The sequence below is a fragment of the Dasypus novemcinctus genome, chromosome 13 (genome assembly GCF_030445035.2).
Source record: "Dasypus novemcinctus isolate mDasNov1 chromosome 13, mDasNov1.1.hap2, whole genome shotgun sequence".
Taxonomy (NCBI): domain Eukaryota; kingdom Metazoa; phylum Chordata; class Mammalia; order Cingulata; family Dasypodidae; genus Dasypus; species Dasypus novemcinctus.
In genome coordinates, this window is record NC_080685.1 from 839,305 (window position 1) to 862,740 (window position 23,436).

Consider the following 23,436-nt stretch of genomic DNA (forward strand, 5'->3'; position numbering starts at 1 on the left):
GGAGTGCCCTGCCACACAGGGGTGTCCCCCACGTAGGGGAGCCCCACGCGCAAGGAGTGAGTCCCGTAAGGAGAGCCACCCAGCGCGAATGGAAGTGCAGCCTGCCCAGGAATGGTGCCGCACACACAGAGAACTGACACAACAAGATGACGCAACAAAAAAAAGAAACAGATTCCCGTGCCGCTGACAACAGAAGCGGACAAAGAAGAACACACAGTGAACAGACACAGAGAACAGACAACCAGGGTGGGGGGGCAGGGGAGAGAAATAAATAAATCTTGAAAAAAAAAAAGGAAACCAGACACAAAGTACTATCTCTTGTAGGACTTCATTTATATATGAATCAATTTATGAAAATAAAAAAAAAGAAAAAACAAAACAAGCAAAAAACAACATATGCATCACTGGAGTCTCAGAAAGACAAAAGCAAAAGGGGCAGAAAAACTGTTTGTAGAAAGAGTGACCAAGAGTTTCCCAAACCTGAAAGACATGAATCTACAATCCAGCAAGGCCAAGGAACCCCAAGCAGGACAGACTCTAAGAGAGCCACACCAAGACACAGTAGTGCGAGACTGTTACACTCCAAGGCAAAGAAGATTCTGGAAGCAGCAAGAGGGAAGCAATTTGTCACACACAGGGATCCCCAAGGGATGAACAGCGACGTCTTATCAGAAACCACGGCAGCCAGAAAGCAGCGGGTGGCGTGTGTAAGTCCTTCAAGACCAATGGAGCAAGTCACAGAGCAGCGCAGGTGTCCAGCCACCACCAGAACCTAACATGTGCCCACTCGCTGTGACAAGCCCTTCCGTGCCGGCTGTGCGGGGGCAGTGCACTGGATGAGGATGCCGTCTAGCTGTGCAGGGAAAAGCCAGCCCATCCCTCCACCACGTCCTGAGCTCCACGATCCACTCTTGCCTATCTCCATATTAAAAAACAACCGAGAAAGAGCAAACCCGAACACCCTCAGCAACCAGGTGTGGCAGCTGGACATCACTTTTTGAGTCCCAAAAAAAGAAAGACATTATGAGTGTAACAGCCTTTAATTACATTGGCCCTTGATTAAATTACCTCTTAGGGTTAGGGCTTTGATTAGAGACGTCAGTAAGGCTGACTCAGTGGAGCCCCTGCCCCTTGTGGGCGTATCTGGACCAATACTCATTCTAGAAGACGCTGGAAAGGAGAGAGCGCTGTCACTCTTTATCCTGGGCCCCAGGGAGAGAGGGACCATATGCCCGAGAGCTTACAGCTGACCGTGGGAAGACAGCCGAGATGCAGGAAACCGTGAGACCAGCCCTAACCAGGAGAGAGGGGACTAGAAGCCGAGGGAAAGGGGAGGCCAGGCAGAGCAGTGACCGTCCTGCTTCAACACGTGGCGACTGGCTTTGGTGAGATGGCAACCTTGAGTTGGACTCTTTACAGCCTTGTAACTGTAAGTTTTTACCCCAAATAAATACACTTTATATAAAAGGCAACAGATTTCTGTACTTTGTGTTGGCACCCCTCTGGCAGACTAATACACTAAAGAATCTGAATTAACAGTAAAGAGTAATAAATTTGGTGCCTGTCAAACTGTACTGGCTCCAGAAGTTGTATTACGTGCATAAAGGTATCAGAAAACCTGGGTTCTTCAACTGGTTGCAAGAAAAGGAGAATATGTGAAACCACATTTCGGAAACAACTGGGTGGAAGGACAGATGCTACCAGGAGCTGAGGGGCTCCCCTCCTCCTCGCTGAAGGCAGTACGGTATTTTTTTGGTTGGGACTGGATTTAATTCCCCAGTTACCTTGTTAAATAGCTTCAGTTTCACGATGCTGACAGCTGAGCACTGACTGGCAGGAAATGCCCATTCCTCTTAAGAGCGCTCGCTGGCATCAACACGCTCCCTTTCCCAGAACACACCTGCTTTCCTTGTCGTCCTCCAGAAGCTGCAGCTTGTAGTAGGAGTTGGTTCCTTTCACGATGTCCACCAGGCCGAGGGTGGCACTGAAGACCTTCCCGCCCTTCTCCAGGACGTGCGCAGAGTGCTCCAGGCCTGTGACGGAAGCAAGGCTCCTGGTTTTCTCTTCCGCTACGAGGCCAGCACTCTTAGGGAGAGGGGGGTCGCAGCCCAGGGGTGCACAGCCCGGACAGACTAGCACCAGCTTTGGGAGGCATGCTGCTGGCCAAGGCTCAGCCCGCCCCCACCCCGCTGCCGGGAAGAGCGTGGTGGGCTCTGCGCACGTCTCCGCTTGCTTACCAGAATCAGGATCGACTGCTGCTCCTCCCTTAAGAGTTAGCTTCATTCTCTTTTCAGATTTGTTGATACCTTTGAAGGGAAAAGGAAATGTAAACATTAAATTAGTAAGAGAGTGGAAGGCCAGTGAGTTCTTTTCACTTTCATTTTTCACTCATGCCATCTGTGTGCTGCCCCCACCACCCCAAAGCAGCTCCTAGGGAAAGCTGGTCTGGACAGCATGCAATAGGCATTTCGGGGGCCCAAAGGGAGAGGCTCTGTGCAGACCTGCTGGGATGGGAAAGAAAGGCTGGGGCCTGTGGCAGAGCAGGACTGCCCGGCGCGCGCCCCAGGGAGGGAGAGCCAAGGGGCCTCACCTTCCTCCTTGACGGGGCCCTTGCTCTTCTTGGAGGGAGCAGCCGACTTCCCTCTCGGGGCCACTGCTTCTCCAGGCTCCGTCTTCACCTCGGCCCCCCAGGGGGACAAGACGTGTGCTGAGAACAGCTCCTGAAGGCTCTTAGTTGAGGTAGAGACGTCCTGCAGGAAATCCTCAGACACAACGCGAATATTGGCTTCTTTTACTTCCTCCATCTTCTTATTCATCTTCTCCACCTCCTCTGTTCAAATGGGGGAGGTGTGACGTGACTAAGCAGTAAGTTTAAAACTAAACTTAAATCTCCACTCACGACAGTTTTGTTGACTTTGTACTTCCAAACCCGCAGCATCACAGCTTTCCTTTCCTGCCTGAACCTGATGATCATCCGGTTTCTCATGCTCACACTTTCCTCTTATCAGCAACAGGCCCTCTGTGGAACACCAGCACATGGTCGGGGCAGCCTTCTCCAAGGCACTGCAGACTGAGCCGTCAACCAGCACCGGCAGGGAAGGCCCTCGAGTCAGTTACACTTGGGCAACGCTGTGCCCTGCCTCCCTCGTCAGAGACCGAGGGCAGCCACACCAGCACGGGGAAAGCTCGTCACAAGACTTGCAGCCAAGAAACCCACTTAGCTTTAAGTCTGCGTTTCCCCAAACACGCCAGCACTGTGAACCTGTTTCGGCAGCAAGCCTAACACCTTGTGGCACAGCGCGAGTGCTGAGAAAGCAGCTTACGGCCTTTTGTCAGGAGCACGGCACGCGGGATGCACACACCAACACGAGCAGCAGTGCAGAGTACAAAACACTGTTTATCTCGGTAAAGAACCAGAATGACGACGACAGTGAGAGGCCCGGTGTCTGAGTGCCACACAGGTGCTGGGCCTGCCCCGAGTGTGGTGCACCCGCCCTCCCCGTGGTCGGGAGCCGCCCCACTGGCCGCGGGCACTCACTCCGAGTGCCGCCGCACAGCGAGGCCTTGCCGGCCGTCCTGAGCGTGGCGCACTCGCCCTCCCCGTGGTCGGGAGCCGCCCCGCTGGCTGCGGGCACTCACTCCAAGTGCTGCCGCACGGCGAGGCCTTGCCGGCCAGCCCCGAGCAGGGAGCATCCAGCCCTCCCCGTGCCCACTGGCCGTGGGCACTCACTCCGAGTGCCGCCGCACAGCGAGGCCTTGCTGGCCGTCCTGAGCGTGGCGCACTCGCCCTCCCCGTGGTCGGGAGCCGCCCCGCTGGCCGCGGGCACTCACTCCGAGTGCTGACGCACAGCGAGGCCTTGCCGGCCGTCCCCGTCAGCTTCCCGCCGAGCTTCTCCACGGTGGCCTTCACCTCATCCCTGCTCCGCGAGAGCTTCCCGAGAGTCAGGATCTTCATGTTGGAGAGTGGTTTATCTGGCAAGGAGACCAGAACATCAGGCAAGGCCGGCTCTGGAGGAGGCTGGGCGCCCCGGGTCTGGGTGGCCTTGCACCCCTCCATCGGCTTCTCCTTGGGGGACAGAGGCTGGGGAAGCCGATGGCAAGGACAGAAACACCGAGAACGCACACACCCCTCGCACAGAAAGGACACGGTGGGGGGGCGTGAAGCAGGCCGCTCGTAGACAGGCCAGCTATGCTGCCTGGTCCTGGGCAATCGGGGGCCGTGCTGGGGGAAGAGGGTCCAGGAACCCGAGGGGGTGCGGGAGGAGGAAGAGCAGGAGCCAGGCGGCCTCCAGTCCTTTTTACTCTCTTCCCAGCCCAGCCTGCAAACCCAGAGCGGCTGTCAGATAATACACATTAACACCAGTCAAAACGGTGGAGTGTGCAGGACAGCCATTCAGAGCTCCTGGCCAGCATGACCGCAGAGCTGACCTAACGAATTCCAGACAAAACGAGGGACCCTGGTGCTGCAGGTGTCCCACACGATCCCGGCAGGAAAGCCTGGGACAGGGGTGCCCTTTGCCTGCTGCACGGGGGAATGCAGCGGTGGCGACACCTTGGAACAAGAAATGCCCTAAGGAGACGTCTCCAGCCGTCCCCGTGACAGCCAGCAGGAAGGAGCACCAGGCCTGGGGAGAAGTGGAGCAGTGCCCCGGGGTCGAGCAGGAGCTTGGGGACACGCTGCAGGCAAGGCTGCCGGCTGGCCCTCCAGAACCCGCTCTTTCAGGACATTTACGACAGTGGAAACTGGGGGGTTCCCTCATCACCAAGCCACGCCACTGGCGGGGAGTGGGCAGACCAGCCCTGGGGAGAGGCTGGCCTCTGACCAGGGTCCTTGGGCCTGTACCTGCTGGAGCGGAGGAGTTCAGGGCAGCGGGCGCTGAGGCAGCGGGCAGCGGGGGTGCTGCTGCTGGGACACTGGTCTCTGGGGCAAATAAACGGTCCTGCTTCTTGATTTTCAATTTCTTGAGGTAAGAGATTTCCCGGAATTCCTAAAGGATGTAAGTTTTAGTGGTTAAGAAACTAGCTCTCCCTAAAAATAACCACCAGAGCAAAAGAAACGCGGCCTGTCCAAATTAAAGAACAGTGGCCTGTACACAGCAGTTACGCAATAAACAAGAGAAGATTTTTACACCGACGGAAAACCATACTCCAGTTAGAAGTCTTTTGGTTCTGTGTTGGATATTTTGCGAGCACACAGAACCAGCACTAGGGTTTTACGCTCTGACCGTGAGGCTGGCCCAGCCGTGCACAAGCCTGAGCGGCGCTGCCCTGCTCCCGGGGACCTGGGGTGTGGTGAGCCCATAGGTGGGAGCCGTTTGCCTGCCAGTGAGCCCCAGGACTCCCCTCACCTTTGGGGTCACCCATTCCTTCCGACCGGGTGTCTGTGTCTTCACTGTACACTTGGTCCAGGCAGTGACATCGCCGGTACAGTAGTAAGCGTCGCTCTTGAAGACCAGCTGGCCCGAGCACTCCCCACAGGGAAGGAGGGCCCCAAACGCCATCCCGTCAGCAACGCGGTCCAAGATCTGAGGTCAGGCAGAGAGACACGTCAGAGAGGCAAGGCTCAGAGGTGGACGCTTCCCAATGCCGGATGAAGAACTTCCAAACTTCGTTCACTGATAAAGGAGAGGCCGCTGGGCCAGGGGCAGCTAGTTTACACTAGGAGCTTAGGAGGCTGTATTTCCACGTGCAATGTTTCTGGAACGTCCCCGTCCCTCACTGACTTAGAATAAAGGAGAGCCGCAGCACGGTTACTGCACAAGGTACAGCACCAGCCTCAGTTCCAGGAAATAAGAGCTGGTACACCGTCGCCCACGGGGGCCTCTCCCTCCATCGGCAGCCCCCAGGGAGTGTGGACAGAAGCCGGTGGACTGTGCTTCTCAAGCCAAAGCACGTAGCATGGAAATACAAGGCAAAGAGGGAGCCCGCCTCAGTCCTCACTGAAATTCTAAGTCAAAAGCTAACATGCAGAAGAGAGCTGGACAGGCATGCGAAAGGCTGCAGTGTCCAGACCCTGGCAGAGTGGCGACCACGACGGTGGAGGGGACAGTGCAACACGATGGACCAGGAGGTGCCCAAGCAGAGGGCCTCCCACACTCCCCTGGGACGGGCACGCCACAGTGGCCCGGCCCCACACGCCCACCACCACAGGGCAGCTCACCGCTGACTCCCCGGAGGGCACTTGCTGCTTGTTGAAGATGAGGAGCTCCTTCAGGTCGTTGGTTGAACACACTTTCTTCAGCTCATCCTTGATGTTCCAGATCAGGTCATTCTGGGCCTATGGACAAGACCCGGTGGCTGAGCTGTCCCTCCTGAGAAGTGACCCTCTTGTGGCTACCAAATTAACCTGGAGCACGGCGGTAGGGCCCCAAGGAACAGGGAAGGCGTGGCCTTCGCCGCCTAGGACCAATTCCTGAGAAACAAACCCCAGGAGGTGCAGAGAAGACCTGGAGTGAGAGGCTGGGTCTAGGGCCCGTGCTTACCACCCACCCACGCCTGCCATCTTCAGGGTGGGATGGGATCCATGGTTGCTCTCCACCAACCCTGAAGAGTCGGGGTGATTCCCAAACACCTCAGATTGCCCTTAACAGTGTTTTACATTCAGCACCGCGCAGGACTAGACCTAGCTCTGCTAAAAACCTGGTTTTACACCCTTGTTTCCGATCTATCCAGTGCTGATCTGTGCAGAACACGCTGACATGCCTTCTCACTCCCCTCATGACCACCCGCTGCTGCTGCTGCGCCCCCAGCCTCATCTCGGGCCGAGGTCTGGGTGAGTCTGCTCCCTCTGGGGGACCCTGGCGAGGCAGACCCCACCTCTTCAATGGAGGTGAGAACGCCGGGCCACTTGCAGAAAGAGCTGGCCAGGTGGGGGTGGGTTTTTATGTTCGGACTTGCTTTGTAGCTTGACAATGCTGGAGACAGAAGAACGGCAGACCCCCCAAGGGCCCTACTGACTGGGCGCACGCAGGCATACTGTTTGTTCAAAGACAAGTCTGCCAAATCTGATGCGCTGATAAAGCAAGGGGAACCAGGTGAGAGCTGCTTCCACGCTTCGCGCCACCAGTAAAAGCTGAATAGCGTCCCGAGCGCCAAGCACATGGCTCCCCGGACCACGTTCCTAAGAGGAGACCTCCTGCTCGTCCCTGGTTTCCCAAGCCCTTCCTGAGGACCCCTCACCCTGCTTCACCAAGGACACCCTCGTTTAAACCCAGCCAACGACCACCAATTTAAGGGGCGAACATCCTCTCTCATCACCTGCTTTCTAGTCCTCTAATTTTTTATGACAAGAGGTGGTCCTCATTTTAAAATATGGGAAACCTTTATCGCTTTCCATCTATCCTTTGGTATCCTTTATTTTTATTTTTTGTTAATATTTATTTTTTTAAAAAGATATTTAGATTACATAAATGTTACCTAAAAATAAAGGGGAGTCCCATATACCCCGCTCACTCCCCCTCGCTCACACCCCCTCCCAGACTTTCCCACGTTAACAACATCCTCCATTAGTGTGGTATGTTTGTTACAATATTTGGTTTCCGCTGTTCGCCAGCGACCCCGGGGGTTCAGATGGAGAGTGGGGGATACCTGGGCCACAGCACAGATTTCACATCATTTCAGGGTGAGGCTGGCGAGGGGAGCAGACCCCTGATCAGCAACTGCTTGAACCCTGCTGACACCAACAGCTTAATGTGGGTTCTGGCCCAAATAAGAACTTTTGTTTCTTTGGGAAGAAGGAAGAAAACAGTCTGGTGTGAAAAGTCACGCTTGGGAACTCTTAAAGGTCTTGGCAAGTGGCCACACCTTCCCAGAGGGAGGGCAAGAACTGGAGACACTAGCTCGCACTCACCTTGAGGGCCTTTTCTAGCTTACTATCCTTGTCTTTTTCTTTTTTGGATTTCTTCTTGGCCACTTCATCAATTCCATCTACCTCATCACCTTTTCTCTTTCTGAAAGAGACACAGGATATAATAAGAAAAAGAACCACTAAGATGGCATGACAGAATATCTACAACAAGGTACGTGTTTTTAAACATTTTAACCACTCTGCCAGGCCCTGCGCCACGTGGCACCCCCTTCTCCCAGGGCCCTCGGGTGCTCCCTGGAGCGGGAAGCCCCTCTATCTGGCCGTATTCTCAACCAAGGCGGCAGGTGACTCCACCCACTGCAGAAGCCACTCGCCCAGCCAGGCGGGCGGCAGGGGCTGCGCGGAGCCTTGGAACACCCAGGACAGGGATCCAGGGCTCAGGCCCCGCTTGACAGCAACGAGGCCCCGTGGAAGGGTTCAGCAGGGACTATGCTGGAGGCAAGCCCATGGCTGAGACAGGCACTGCAGGGAGGGGAAGGCAAGTCTAGGGGCCGCGCTTCCACGCTAAGCTCCAAGCTGTCCCGAGCAGGCTGCTCCAGAGGTGGAGCTGTGCTGCCACCTGAGCCAAGTAAGAAACGGGCATCACGCTGAACTCAAGGGAGGAAACCCGATACCAGGGCAGAGGCGGTCAGCACGCGGTCCAGCCATCACCTGGACACGTTCTCATCCACAAAGAGGGAAAACATCACCTACCCCACAAGGCTGTGGTGATGGACAGAAGAAACGCCCCGTGCAAAGCGCTTAGTACAGTGTCTGGCACACTCAAAGCGCTCACTAAATCCTGGTTATTACTACTGCATAAACGTGAGCTTAGGAATTCCTACAGCACCACGTGCTGCAATGCTGAGGGCTTTCTGATCCATGCGCCTAATTCCCAGTTTTCTCACATTCCAGAGCCATGTGAGCTGCTGCCGTGGTTTATTGGGTAGGCTGTGCCTGGCACTGAAATGGCGATGGGGGAGGCCAGGACCACCGCGACCCTGGCAGGCCCACAGCCACTGCCCCAGGAGCAGCGGGCACACCACCACCCGCCAGGCCTCCACCTGCGGGCACGATCCCTGGGGAAGAGGGGCCAGCGCAGGGAAAGCTGGAGAGCAGCAAGTGCCCAAGGACTCGCGATGGCCCCTGGCAGCGTTTCCATCTAGATTCTAACACCTCCGGATACCTACACCGGTCCAAGTGGTGAGCCAGGAACTTTGCACCCACTGCCCCCTGCCCATCTCCCATTGGGGATTGGGTGTGGCCCAGGGCTGAGCTACTGCTTCCCAAGTATGAGGCCCTGGGGTCAATCCCTGCACCACTTGTAACAACGGGCACAGACATATGGGGACGGCTCCAGCCCCAGAAGCCTACTAGGGACCTAAGGGGATGTGAAGAACAGGCACGAGAGTGGCCTTTAAAGGTATGAAGGGCTGTGCAGAGAAGTGGCCTTTTACTTCACCTGTCCCTGAACAAAAGATGTAGGAGGGGGAAACACACCGCGGGGCGGGGGGGGGGGGAGCCTTCAGGGGGAGGTCCCCTGGTGAGGCTGGAACCACTGGGAAGGACACAGCAGCTCCCTCCAGCCCTCTCCTCTGCCCGTGGCGGCCGGGAGGAGCCAAGCTCTGCTGTTGTCCTCCCTCACCTGCCCCTCCCTGGCTCCCACCAGGAGGGATGGACCCTGGAGGGCCTTCGGCCCCGCTCACCCTTCACTCTTGACTCCTGGGAGCTGCTTCTTCAGGGCTTCTTTGTCCTCTGGAGTGAGGAGGCTGAAGCCCTTGAGCTGGCTGGCGCTGTACTCGGGCCGGAAGCCCAGCTCCGCCCTGCTGCTGACGAAGCAGTGTGGATGGTACCAGCGGTCGATCATGCCCAGCTGTGGCTTCTCTGGGTCTAGCATCTTCTTGGACAGGCGTACCTGGCCCTGTAGGAAAAAGCGCAATGTGGCGGGACTGCACTTGACCAGCGAGAGGCCTGGCCAGCAGCCAGGGGGCCGCCGGAGAGCTTGGCTCTGCTACGGCACCAAGGGCTGTGCCTTCCCCTCAAACCCTAGCTTTCTCGTTTTGGGCGGAGTCCCGCCGTGACATTTCCCTGAGAGTGTTTCTGTTGGCCTGGAACACTCAACTGTGCCGAGTGGAGCTGGGGCAGGCGCAGAAGCCACTGGCCACAGGTGCAGTGCAGGCGACAGGCAGAGACTGCAGCTCTGCTTCCTCGATGGACTCGCAGGGTCTCTTCACACAGAGGAAGCCCTCCCGAGCAGGCAAGACCCCAGTTCTGCCGCTCTGCCCTGGTCACGACGTCCAGGCCGGCGTTCCGGGTGTTCCCTGCCTGCGAGCCCCCGCTCCAGAGGACTGCGCAAGAGGGGCTGACGCCACGCAGGCTCCTTCTCAGGCAAGCAACACCCAACAGCAGACAGCTCTCACACTCCCCTCGAAGCGAAGGGGAGCTTAACTTTTACTTCCATTGTTTGGTGGCTGAAGGTAGCTGGAGAAGATCTAGCAATGTCCATGTTTTTCTCCCGAGATACTCACTGACTCATCGCTTCCTGTGAAATGCCCCAAGGAGCCTTCCATCATTGCCTTAAACTAACCAGCCGGGACCCTGTATAAGATCAGGAAGGCGGGAGGCTGGAGGCACAGGCCGAGCCTTCCACCAGCACCTCTCGCTCCTCAAAGGGCCGTCCATTCCCCACTGCACTTCGCCTCAGCGACCAGGAGCTGGGAAGCACTGGTAATGCAGTTGCGCTGATTTAGGAGAGAAACTGGAGGCTCCTATCAGAACTTCACACACAACCTGGCCCTAAAAAGACGGCCGCCCCGCCCTCGTGCACGTGCTTCCCACGCGCTCCCAGGACTCCCGAGAGCAGGCACGGCCATGTCTGAGGACTGGCCTGTGAGTCAGAATTAGGACCTCCTGGCTTAAGAGGCCACCATCACCTCTGTATCCACTGAGAGTTTCACTTTATTTTTAACCACCAGTGTTGATACTAATTATTGAAAGCTCTGTTTTCCCCCCTTTTCTTGAGGTATCTAATGCAAGGAATTTGTAAAGATCAGACATTTGAACACCCAAACACTCACCTTTTCTATCTTCTCCATACAGCCCTTGCAGGTGCTTCTGTTGGACTTGGCATACTCTGCTGCAAAGTCACCCAGTGTCTTCTCCGTCTTGCTGCCACCTCCATCCTGGCCTTTGCCTGGACAATACGACACAAGGCAATGCTCACCCCAAGAGCCTCAGAGCTTTCTCCAAAGTGCCTGTTCTTCTCCACCTCCCCAGGAGCCTTACCCTAGACTACAGTTGGTTCATCTCATTTCTGTCCATTTGTAACAGTGACTGTTGGTAATAGAGCTTCTTTTCTGGTGATAAAATGTCTTTTCTTAAGAGACAAAACCTCTCTTTGACACAGCTTGATGTTAGCTGGTGGTTGCTGTGATGACTTCCCACCTCTCCCCATTTTCTGTGGTGTCCCTCCTCACTGCAGAGTACTTATTAAGTACTTGCACCGATTCAAATTCTAACTCTGTCTTCTAGTTTCCTACAGACTTTTGATTTATCTAATCTAAATGCTGAATTAAAGAGAGTATCTTGATATAGAAACAAGCACCAGTAAATAAAAGAATTAAAATATGTGCTCAAAGCGTCATTTCAAATTAGTGGGGAAAGGATGAATTATTCAGTGAAGAGTTTTAGGGAAGCCAGTCAACCATTTGGGGGCAAAAGTTAGATTCTTTTCTTATATAAAAGAGAATTCCAAGATGTACACACATACATACAATGGAATATTATTCATCTATAAAAAGGAATGAACCTTAAAGACATGTTGAGTGAAACAAGCCATTCACAAAAGGACAAATATTGTATGATCTGACTTGTATGAAATAATTAGTATATGCAAATTCACAAAGTAAAAAACTAGAGGACAGATTACTAGGGGGCAAGGTAAGGCTGGGGAGTGGGGCGTCAACGCGTAGTGTGAAGTGTTCTGAGTGGGATGATGGGAGAGTTTTGCTAATGGATGGTGGTGATGGTGGCGTAACATTGTGAATCTAACTAAGCCCACTGAATTCTGTAACAAAGTAGATAAAATGGGAAATGTGAGGTTGCATATATGCTACCAGGATAAAAATTAAAAAACAAAACCGCAAAAACACAGAACTATACAACACAAAGCGTGAATCCTAATGTAAACCATGGCACGTGGTTAGTTAATAGCAGAATTTAATAATAGTGTTCCATCAACTGCCACAAAGGTACCACATTAATGCAAAGTGTTAGGAACAAGGAAGACTGTGCTGTATAGTTTGGAAAAGTAAAGCCATCAGGGAAGCGGATTTGGCTCAACTGATAAAAGAGCATCCACCTACCATATGGGAGGTCCAGGGTTCAAATCCAGGGCCTCATGACTAGTGTGGTTAGCTGGCCCATGTGTAGTGCTGAGTGCACCCACTCAGGGGTGTTGCCCGTGTAGGGGAGCCCCACGTACAAGGAGTGCGCCCTGGAAGGAGAGCCGCCCCACGCAAAAAAAGTGCAGCCTGCCCAAGAGTGGCATTGCACACATGGAGAGCTGATGCAGCAAAATGATGCAACGAAGAAACACAGATTCCCGGTGCCACTGACAAGAATGCAAGCGGACAAAGAAGAATACACAGCGAATGGACATGGAGCAGACAATGCGGGGGGGGGGGGTGTGGAGAGAAATTTTTAGAAATCTTTAAGGAAAAAAAAAAAAGTAAAGCCATCTGTATTCGTAGATGCTGTGATTGTGTGTAAGAAATCCTTAGGACTCTACAAAAAAGCTAGAAGAATGAGTAAATGAATTTAGCAGTTGGTGGGGGCACAAGGTCAACATACAAAATATACACAATAAACAATTAGAAAAAGAAATCAAAACACTACTATTTAAATAGAAATAGAAGATATAAAACAGATAAATTTGACAAAAAATGTGTAAGACCTCTCACTGAAAGCTACAAGACTTGCCTAAAGATGCAAATAAATGGAGGGAGATGGCACATTCATAGATTGGAAGACTCAATTTGTTACGATGTCAATTACCCCGTTTGATCTATAGATTCAATGCAATGCTAATCAAAATCCTAGCTGGCTTTTTGGGGGAAAGAAACGGAAAAGTTTACTGCAAAATTTATAAGGGATCTCAAAAGACAGAGAAAGGCCAAAACAATTTTGAAAAAGAACCAAGTTGGAGGAACGATACTACCTCATTTCACGATTTATTATACAGTTACAGTCACCAGGTGTGGGACTGACAGACAAATAAATCAACGGACCTGAAAGGAGTCCAGAAAAAGACCCCCAGTTATGCTGTCAAAGAAACCAAAGCCATCAGGGGTGGAAAGGAATCCTTTTCAACAAAGGGTGCTGAAAACAGGGTGGCCACACAGAAAAAAGATGAACACCTACGTCACACCTAACACAAAAATTAATTTAAGGTAGATAAAAAACCTAAATGTAAAAGCTAAAACAAAATTTCTAGAAGAAATCAAAGGAGTATATCTTCACGATCTTGAGTAGGCAGTTTTCTTAGGACTCAGAAAGCACTAATCAATAAAGAAAAAACAATCAATAAATCAGACTTCATCAAAATTAAAACTTGCTCATCAAAAGTGTCATTAATTAAACAAAAGGAAAGCCACAGACAGAAGGGATTTGCCATATACATATCCAATGAAGGACATCTAGACCAGACTAGTACCTCTTAAATCAAATTAAAAATGAAAGTGAAGACCTGCCCCTACTAGAGGGGCAACGTGCAAAGATGGGCCACCCCATGCGGGTGCGGGTGAGAATGGACTGCCCAGGGCCCGCTGTGGGAAGGTGAACGGCACGGCTCCTTTGGAAAACAGCCAGGCACTTCCCACAGAGTTAAACACACATCCACCTGCATGACTGAGCCATTCCACGCCTAGGTATTCACCCAAGAGAAATGAGAGCACACATCTGCACAAAGCAGCTGTTACTTGTAATAGCCCAGAACTGGCAAAAACCCACGTCCCCAAGAGGAGGATGAATGAGCCAACTGTGGTGCATGTGTACAAGGGACCACTTGGAAACACAAAGAGAAATGACTGTGGATTTGGCACAACAAACAGGGTGTCCGCCTACCACATGGGAGGTCCAGGGTTCGATCCCCAGGGTCTCCTCACCTGTGTGGTGAGTTGGTCCCCACGTAGTGCTGATGTGCGCAAGGAGCGCCATGCCACACAGGGGTGTCCCCCACACAGGGGTGTCCCCCGCGTAGAGGAGCCCCATGCACAAGGAGTGTGCCCCTTAAGGAGAGCCACCCCGTGCAAAAATAGTGTAGCTTCCCCAGGAGCAGCACCGCACACACGGAGAGCTGTTGCAGCAAGATGACACAACAAAAAGAGACACAGATTCCCAGTGCTGCTGACAAGAATACAAGTGGACACAGAAGAACACACAGCGAATGGATACAGAGAGCAGACAACTGGTGGGGGGAAGGGGAGAGAAATAAATTAAAATCTTAAAAAAAAAAGACAAGCGACTGGCAACATGAGACAGCTTGGACGAAACCTCCAACGCTGAGCTGAGCAAAAGAAGCCGCACACATGCAAAATTAACCTGGGGGTAGAAATCAGAACAGTGGTACCTGGGCGGGTTGACTAGCAGAGGGTATACAGAACTTTCTGGCAAGATAGAAATGTGCTATAACTGAATGGGGTACTTGTTATTTGTATGTAAAAATTGGTCAAAACTTGCCAGAACTGTATAATTAAGATCTATGAACACAACTATGAAAACTGTTTTTCATATTTCAGAAGAAAGATTTAAAACACATAAAAGATACCAATGAAGAGACCATAAGAAGACAGATGTGACTACTCAGACATTCAATCAAAAGATGGAACTTCAATGTGGCAAGAAATATAATACACAAGGCCAGAAGAAAAATGTCAAAATGGGAAAAATATTTGCAAAATGTATGAAAAAGAAAAGAACCTATTACATCTGACTAAGAAAACGTCAAGGGAAGCGGATGTGGCTCAGGTGACTGAGCTCCTGCCTACCACATGGGAGGTCTGTGGGTTCGGTTCCCAGTGCCTCCTAGAGAAGACAGCAAGCTGGTGTGATGGCAGAGGTGGCAAGCCGATACAACAAAAGACACAAGGAAAACATAATGAGACACACAACAAAGCAGGGAGCAGAGGTTCCCAGTGCCTCCTAAAGAGAAAAACAAGCAAGACAGCGAGCTGATGCGACAGGCAGGTGTGGCAAGCTGAAGCAACAAGCTGACGAAACGAGACACAAGAAGAAAAAACATAATGAGACACAACAAAGCAAGGAATGGAGATGGTTCAAATGATTAGGCACCCCCTTCCCATATCACAAGTCCTAGTGCCTCCTAAAGACATAGCACACAGCAAATGCAAACAGGCAGAAATAAAGAAAATACATCTTAAAAAAGAAACAAAAAGTCAAAAAAACCCAACAGAAAAATGGGGCAAGGACACAGACAAGTATCAAGGTAATACTAATGGCTTACAGACATAGGACAATGCTCTATTTTGCTCAACAGACATACCGAGCAATAGTGAGGAAGCGGTGATATGGGTCTATATATAAAGCTGGTACAAGTGTAACTGACACAACTTTTCTGGCGGGCAACTTGGCACCTTAGAATTGTTCATCCCATTAGCAACAATTCCACTTCTTGGAAATGAAGAATTAACTGGGGGAAGCAATGTGGCTCTAGCGATGGGGATCCTGTCTACCATATGGGATGCCCAGGGTTCGAATCCCAGGGCCTTCTGGTGAAGGCGAGCTGGCTTCCATGGCAAGCTAGCCCGTGTGGAGTGCTGGCCTACACAGGAGTACGGGCCCGTGCAGCAAGACGGCCTGAGTGGAGTGTTGGCCAGTGCGGAGAGCTGATGCAGCAAGATGATGCAACAGAAAGACACACAGAGGAGAGACAATAAGAGACGCAGCACGCACATGAGGTGGTGCAAGAAATGGAACACCTCTCTCCCACTTGAGAAATCAGTTCCTGGTGCTGCCTAAAGAGAAGACAAGCAGACACGGAAGAACACATCGAATGGACAGAGAGAGCAGATAATGGGGGGGGGTATGTGTGTGTAAAGAAATAAATCTAAAAAAAAAAAAAAAGAGCGAGCTGGCAGGAGAAGCAGGTGCAAGCTGACTCAACAAGAGACATGAGAAAAACACTGAGAGACAATGAAGCAGAGAGTGGATGTGGCTCAAGTGATTAGATGCCTCCCTCCCACATTGGAGGTCACAGGATCTGTTCCTGTTGCCTCCTAAAAAAACAAAGAAGATGAAAAGACACAGCAAGTGCAAACAACAAGGGGGTAGGGAGAAATAAAATAAATCGTTATTAAAAAAAAATAACTGGACAATTCCCAAAGAGCTACAAGAAGTCTGCAGCAGCTCTATTTGGCCAAATTGTTACAAACCTGGTCTCAAGAGCCAGACGGCCTGGGTTTAAATCCTGGCCCAAGCATTCAGCTCCCATGTAAACTTGGGTCAGTTACTTAACTTCTCTGTGCCTCGGTTTCCCTATCTGTAAAAACTAAGGTCTGTTGCTATTAGATTAAATCAATGTATGCCAAGTTCTTGAAAGAGTGCATAGACTTTATCAAGACCTCAATAAATGAATACTAGGCAGCTATTAAATATAAGGATGGAAATCTGTAACTTTCAACATGAGAACAGGATCTCATTTTCTATAGTAAAGAAAAAAACGTGCACACACGCATACATGTGAACTGGTATTTGTATAGAAGAAAATCTTGTAAAGAGCCAACCCCCAATGTTAATGAGTGATAGTTACCTCTGGATTATAGGACCTGGGATGATTTAAACTTTTCATATGTCTGAAAACATGGTAAATCAGGCTCTTTGGTTTAAGATGGTTTCACAAAAGAAAAACATTTATAGCAAAATTGTTATGCCTTTTTGCATTAGGTTATAACTTCTCACACATACACACATGAATTATAACTTGATATCCTCCATCTAGGGCCCCAAAACAACAGCTGTCACTTTCCTGACTACGAAGAGGAAGAAGGCAAGTCCTTTGCTGAAACGGACACACTCACCCTCCAGACCCTTACTGGGCAAATGGACACGCACTCACAATTCCGAGCTGTTACTGGTCTCAGTCCCCAGCGGCTCTGAAGCAGCTGGAGGTAAACACCCTGCCCTCTGGCGTGGGGGCAGGCCCAGAGACCAGATACCACGGGCCCCAGCACCCCGGGCGCCATGCTGCTGTCCCCTCCCACCGGTGTCCTGGAGGTATGACGACAGGGTAAATGGGGTCAGCGTGACCAGTGTAGGAAGGCAGAGAAACGAAACGCAGTCCTTCCTAAGGGATGAAAATCTGAGTTTAACAAAACCACCTGGCACCACCCCAATGCAGGACAGCGCGGGGCTGCTGAAGCAACAGCGGCACGCGCCCTCTGCGTGCCAGGCGAAGAGCCCTCCTTTGCTGTCTTGGAAATGGCCCCTGGAAGCTGCGGGCTGGAGGCGGGCCCTGGCTGCTCCCTCTGTACGCACCCGTCACGCCCCCGGCCTCTGCCGTCTTCTTGATTTTCTGCTGGTCATCCCACCGAATCTCGGAGAACCCATCCACTTCGACGTCAGGGTGCCGGATGGAGTGGCCGACCTTCCAGAAGCAGGAAAAGTGGTACCAGTGTGGGACCTTCCCATCAAACATGGGGGACTAGAAGAAAGCAAACCAGGGAGGGAGATGAGCAGTACGCTCCGAGCTGGACTCCCTGGGCCTGCCTCAACCCCAGCCCCTGCACCTGAGCAACGCAACAGCTCTTGTTCCCATACCTGGAAAACGAGGACGGCCGTGCCTGTGCTCCCCCTATCTCACAGGAAAAACTGCAGACAGACAGAAATAGCACCCCTGCTCCACATTTCTTCTCAGACAGCCTGGAAAACCTCTGCCTGCTTTTCCTGGCCTGTTCTCTAGGACGTGAAGCGTGGTGGCATTTTAGAGAACAGAGCTCTGCCCCAGGCCCCCTTCTTCCCCACGCCACAACCCCTGAGGGCGAAGTGGGACACACAGAGACGCTCTGTTCCGTCTCGAATCCCACTGCGTCTGACTGGGAAAGGTCGGGTAGCTGCTGCAGTCAGCCTGATTATTCAAAGGGCCTGGGGGGCCCAGAGAGGGCTCTTTAAGTGCCCCTGCAGTTTAGAATAACGAAAACAAGTCCCAGATAATGAGCAAGGCTGGGAAAATGTGTCAGCTCACAGCAGCCACAAAGGTGTGCAGTGAATGGACACACTTCCGAGAGTGGAAAACAAAAGTGAACAGTTTAGAGGAAGCAGGCTAGAGGGGCGGGCGCCAGGACCCCGGGCCTATGTCTACACTGACAGCTCCTCCCTCACTAAGGGCCCTGTCCTGGTGCCGGAGCCCAAAGTCCAGCACACAGGGGCAGGGGAGGCCCCACCACAGCGGGGCTTTTCCTTTGCTACATCACACTCAGATCAGTATTCTTGATGTGACAGTGTCGGGCAACAGGGGTGGTGGCGGGGAAGAGCGAGGGGGAGAACCTGGCGCTGACTTGGCCCCTGGTGCCCTCCCAAGCCACGGTGTGTACCCCATTACCAGCCTTTAAGTGCCCCTCCCCGACTCTACAGAGGGAGACAGTGGGGTGGGCAGTGACCTGGCCTGAACCTGAATCTGATGCCACAGTTCTTTCCACAACACGCTTGAAAGAAATGGCCCACTTACATGCATATTTACAGAACGTCAAGCTAAGTGGCATAAACGAGTCGAAAAAATACCAAGGCGGCACTAAAACACAGCGCTATCCTCGCGGGCACGGGCGAGGTGGCGGACAAGCCCCGATGGGCTGCACTAAGTGCAGGGGGGGCCTGCACCCCCAGGCCTCCTCGGCTGCTCCCCTGCTGGCACGCTCCCCGCCCAGGCCCCGAAGCACACCCCCAGCCCCAGGTGAGGAGCAGACTGCTGCGTGGCTACCTCGTCAGCGCTGGGTGCTGCGGGGCCACTGGCTCCCAGGGGTGTGGTGCCTGCCTTAGCATCAAGCTCACAGAGGGCATGTCCACTGTCCCAAGGCCAGAGGGAAGGAAGGAAGGATGGGAATCACTGCCGTGGAAACCAGACAACAAATGGTATTCCTGGGCGTGGGCTCGCGCGTGGCTTTCACACTTCCCACCCGCTTCCACGGAGGCAGCTGGTGCAGACGCGGAACAGAGGCAGCCAGCAGGCAGCCCGCCAGCCCGGCCCCAGCCCACCCTCCTCTGCAGCGCCCCAGACTCAAGCCCCCGGCTGGGGCGTCTCTCCCTGGCTCTGGTGCCATGTCCCCCACCACCACCACTGCGCCAGACACCAGCGAGGCTGCCCAGGTCCAGCCGGACTGCGGCGCACTCACAGCATGGGCGGGGACCGCAGCCCCGTCCTCCCGCAGCTCGGACCCCGGGGCCAAGACAAGCTCGAACCCAAGACTCAGGAACGAGGACCCGGCAGGAAGGGCACGAAACCACGGCTCCATCGCCGTGGCGGGGGCAGCTCAGCAAAGCTGCAGGACACGCCGTCGTTCACTCAGCAGCTCCTACTAAGCACCTGCCCAGGGTTAGAGGTGAGCAACCAGGTGTGCACAGGTCCTCCCCCAGCCACCCGTTCTCTCCCTTTAACAGAGACATACCACCTGCCCTATCTCCCTAATAGGGCTCAGCAAGGGAGAGAGCTCCCTGGGGCACCACAGCCCCCCAAGGGCCCCGCACCTCCCCTCAGGCAGCAGTTAAAGGTCCGTGACAGCAGCTGACCCTGCACAAGTGTAAAAGAGCGCAGAGAAGAATGGCTTCTTTCTTTCCTGCTTCAAAAGGCTCAGGCTGTAGAAGAACCAACTTTAAACTCCAAAGACAGACTCAAGTCCACAAAGGAAACATCACGGTCCATTCCCAGTTACAATCACACAAGACATTTACTTTTTTTAAAGGAGGCACTGGGGACTGAACCCAAGGATCTTGTACAGAGGAGGCAGGTGCTCAACCACTGAGCTATGTCTGTACCTGACTGGCTATATTTAGTGGTTTTTTTTTTTAAATTTCTCTCCCCTTCCCCGCCCCCAGTTGTCTGTTCTCTTGTCTATTTGCTGCATGTTCTTCTTTGTCCGCTTCTGTTGTTGTCAGCGGCATGGGAATCTGTGTTTCTTTTTGTTGCGTCATCTTGCTGCCTCAGCTCTCTGTGTGGGCAGCACCATTCCTGGGCAGGCTGCACTTTCTCTTGCGCTGGGCGGCTCTCCTTACGGGGCGCACTCCTTGTGCGTGGGACTTCTCTACACGGGGGACACCCCTGCGTGGCAGGGCACTCCTTGTGCACATCAGCACTGCGCATGGGCCAGCTCCATATGGGTCAAGGAGGCCCCGGGTTTGAACCCTGGACCTCTTCATGTGGTAGGCGGACGCCCTATCCACTGGGCCAAGTCCACTTCTCTATATTTACTTTTAAGGGAATCTGAAGGCTGAATGAGTGCCCACAATTTTACAATTTTAACTGACAGTAATTTAAGTTTACTTTCTCAAGAGAGCCATCCTTGACTTTCCAGAGCTAACCCTCCACCCTTCTGTAAGAGTCTGGGCTTGTCTCAACACAATGGCGCGTCTCTGTCCTTCCCACTGCAGCCGGATCTAATGGACAGTCTGGTGAAGACTATGGACGTCCCTTTGTCGGAATAATATTTAACAAGCACAGGAAATAACATAGGCTCACAAGGGAAAGCTATTATTCTAAGATAATCATCAAAATTTTTCAGAAGTAATTTTGGGATATAGTAAACCACGATCTTTAAAGTGTTAAATAACAATCTAGTACCTGGTCTAGTAACTGCTGTAAATTTGAAATAGCGATGAGAATAAACGATATTCTGAAAAAGATCCAAAACTATAAAGCGATATGAAAACATCTATAATTACTATTGGCGATAAAAAGCAGAGATGCCTTTGCTGTGTTAGTTACATTCACAATCTGGAAAATAACATATTTTGCCTAAAGGTCAGTGAAAATAAATATGCAAATCCCCCCTCCCCGCGTGTCCCGTCTCCCACCCAGAACAGAAGTTAAGAGTCCCCAGAGCAGGCTCCCCATATAGCTGGGGTAGAGATCGAAGCTCTTCAAATCATAGGCCCTGCCTTCCTCTTTTCTGGTCTTCCCACCCCACTTCCGTGAATGAAGATGCCAAACCACGCTCCCACGTTGGCTGGGCCTCCTGGGTTCCTCTCCTGGGCGCGCAGGGAGCCTGGCGCGCAGCTCCGTCAGCGGGCATCCGCCCCACTACAGCAGCACGGTTGGCTTACCCGTCATCTTCCCGTGAGCCAACCTGGACGCTCCCAAGGGCGGAGTCTGTCCTCGTGTCCCCAGTACCTAAAACAGTGCCTGAACATAACAAGAGCTCCACAAACGCTTACTGAATGAAGCACAGCGTGCCAGGGACTGAGCTAGAGAGGCCCTGAGGACACCAAGACAACCTCATGCTGGCACTTGGCACCCACTCCCCGCCTTGTCTCCCGTAAGTGCCGGAACGCCGTGAGGGCTACCGGGTCCTTCCTAAACACACCCCCACGTCACGACAGAGGGCACATCAAGAGCTATCCCTAAGCTTGGGTAGCAGGCAGCTGCGCCCTGCCCCGCGGGAGCCTTCAGACACACCTCGTCGCGCACAACACCATCTCAGGAGAGGGGATCGCAGGACCCCCAACCTGCCCCGAGCCTCTCCACTCAAGCCAACAGCTGCAAAAGCATCCAGAAGGCAGCCTGGACCAGGGAAGTTTGGGGAAAAATGCTGCTTTAAAGCGTAAATGAGACCAAAGGGAATGCACCGTACAGAAATGACAACTACTTTGTACAGAAGTGCATAATTAAAATTTAAAAAATGGTGAGCCTGCGTTGAAATGATGGTCAAAAATAGATCTTAGACAAATGCAAGCGGATGCAGAAGAGCTCACGGCCAGTGGACACAGAGCAGACAACAGAGGGGAAGGGGAGAAAAATAACAAATCAAATCTTTAAAAGAAAAGAAAAGAAAAAACAAACAAAAATAGGTCTTAGAAAAATCCCCTAAACCATCACCACTAACGTACAGCAAGAGGTGGGTCAAGACCCGAGCAGCTTCCAGAGACCTCGCTCGCCTCCCCCCAGGCCAGGGGCCTTGAAACTAGAACTCCGCCACCGCCCGAAGATAAGGAGAGCAGCTCCTAGTTTTTGAAATGCAAAAGACATTACCAGCGACAAAGCCCATTTCCCGAGTTTTTCCTGCCAAATCAGCAAAAGGCCCTGCCGCGGCGCCACAGCCCCCGCCAGCTCCCCCTCAGCCCCCGCCTCCTCAGCCCCCCCAGCTCCCCCTAAGCCCCCTCAGCCCCCCCAACTCCCCCTCAGCCCCCTCAGCCCCCGCCAGGCCTCCTCAGCCCCCCCCCCAACTCCCCCTAAGCCTCCTCAGCCCCCCCGCAACTCCCCCTCAGCCCCCTCAGCCCCCGCCAGGCCTCCTCAGCCCCCCCCCCAGCTCCCCCTAAGCCTCCTCAGCCCCCCCCAACTCCCCCTCAGCCCCCTCAGCCCCCGCCAGGCCTCCTCAGCCCCCCCCAGCTCCCCCCTAAGCCTCCTCAGCCCCCCCCAGCTCCCCCTCAGCCCCCGCCAGGCCTCCTCAGCCCCCCCCCAGCTCCCCCTCAGCCCCCTCAGCCCCGCGCCAGCTCCCCCCTCAGCCCCTCCCCCTCCCCTCAGCCCCTGCCGGCCCCCCGCCAGCCCCCACAGGTCTCCGCCAGCCCCCTTCAGCCCCCCTCAGCCCCCGTCGGATCCCCTCAGCCCCCCGCCAGCCCCCTCCTTCCCCCTCCCCCTCCCCCAGTTCGGCCCTGCGGCCCGCACCTGCACCATGATGGCCATTCGCAACGAGGCCTTGGCGATGCTCTCGCCACATTTCTTGCAGGAGGCGCGCCCGCTCTTGGCGTATTCCACCCGGTAGAGCCTGTCCGAGGCCTCCGCCATCCTCCTCCTCGTGCCGCCGCCGCAGCCTGCAGCCCGCTACGCCGAGCACACCGCGCCGCTCGCCCGCCGCTCGCGGATAGATTGCTGATGCCTGGCCGCGGGAACGCCCCCGGCGCGCGCGTACGCGCCCAGGGGGCGGGACCTCCTCGGCGCCCGGGGCGGGGTTTCCTGGGCGCCTGCGCGGGCGCGTGATTGGGAGGTGGGATGGGCGTGGCCACAGGCAGGGCGTGACCGCGTGAGGCGGGGCTCCGCTGGAGGGTGGACAAGGTCTGCGGCGGGGCTGCGCGGGGCGGGGCTCTGCTGGCGGGTTAGGCGTGTTTGAGGGCGTGGGCTGCGCAGGGCTCCTGGACGAGGGCGAGGCTGCGGAGGCGGGCGTGACTACGTGGGGCGTGGTTCCGCTGGCAGGGGCGTGGCTTCAGGACGTGGCTGCGAGACTACGTGAGACAGGGCTTCGCAGGCGGGGTAGGCGTGTTTGAGGGCGTGGCTGCGCGGGGCAGGGGCCAGGGGCGTGGCTTCGCTGGCGGGCGGGCGTGATTTGCGGCGTGGCTGCGCGGGGCTCCTGGACCAGGGCGAGGCTGCGGGGGCG

At 53.8% G+C, this 23,436-nt stretch overlaps 1 protein-coding gene across 1 annotated transcript in view; it reads right to left on the reverse strand.

The window, feature by feature from the left end:
• Positions 1-23,072, reverse strand: part of PARP1 (poly(ADP-ribose) polymerase 1) — a 40,473-nt gene extending 17,401 nt beyond the window's left edge. The window contains exons 1-12 of the mRNA XM_058309373.2: positions 22,731-23,072; positions 17,399-17,564; positions 10,924-11,039; positions 9,553-9,767; positions 7,850-7,949; positions 6,161-6,277; positions 5,349-5,525; positions 4,844-4,988; positions 3,832-3,972; positions 2,591-2,830; positions 2,238-2,306; positions 1,901-2,033 (exon numbers count right to left, since the gene is read on the reverse strand). Coding sequence (XP_058165356.1) covers positions 1,901-2,033; positions 2,238-2,306; positions 2,591-2,830; positions 3,832-3,972; positions 4,844-4,988; positions 5,349-5,525; positions 6,161-6,277; positions 7,850-7,949; positions 9,553-9,767; positions 10,924-11,039; positions 17,399-17,564; positions 22,731-22,850 — 1,739 coding nt within the window. The 5' untranslated portion in view covers positions 22,851-23,072. The remainder of the gene's footprint in view (positions 1-1,900; positions 2,034-2,237; positions 2,307-2,590; positions 2,831-3,831; positions 3,973-4,843; positions 4,989-5,348; positions 5,526-6,160; positions 6,278-7,849; positions 7,950-9,552; positions 9,768-10,923; positions 11,040-17,398; positions 17,565-22,730) is intronic.
• Positions 23,073-23,436: the final 364 nt, after the last annotated feature.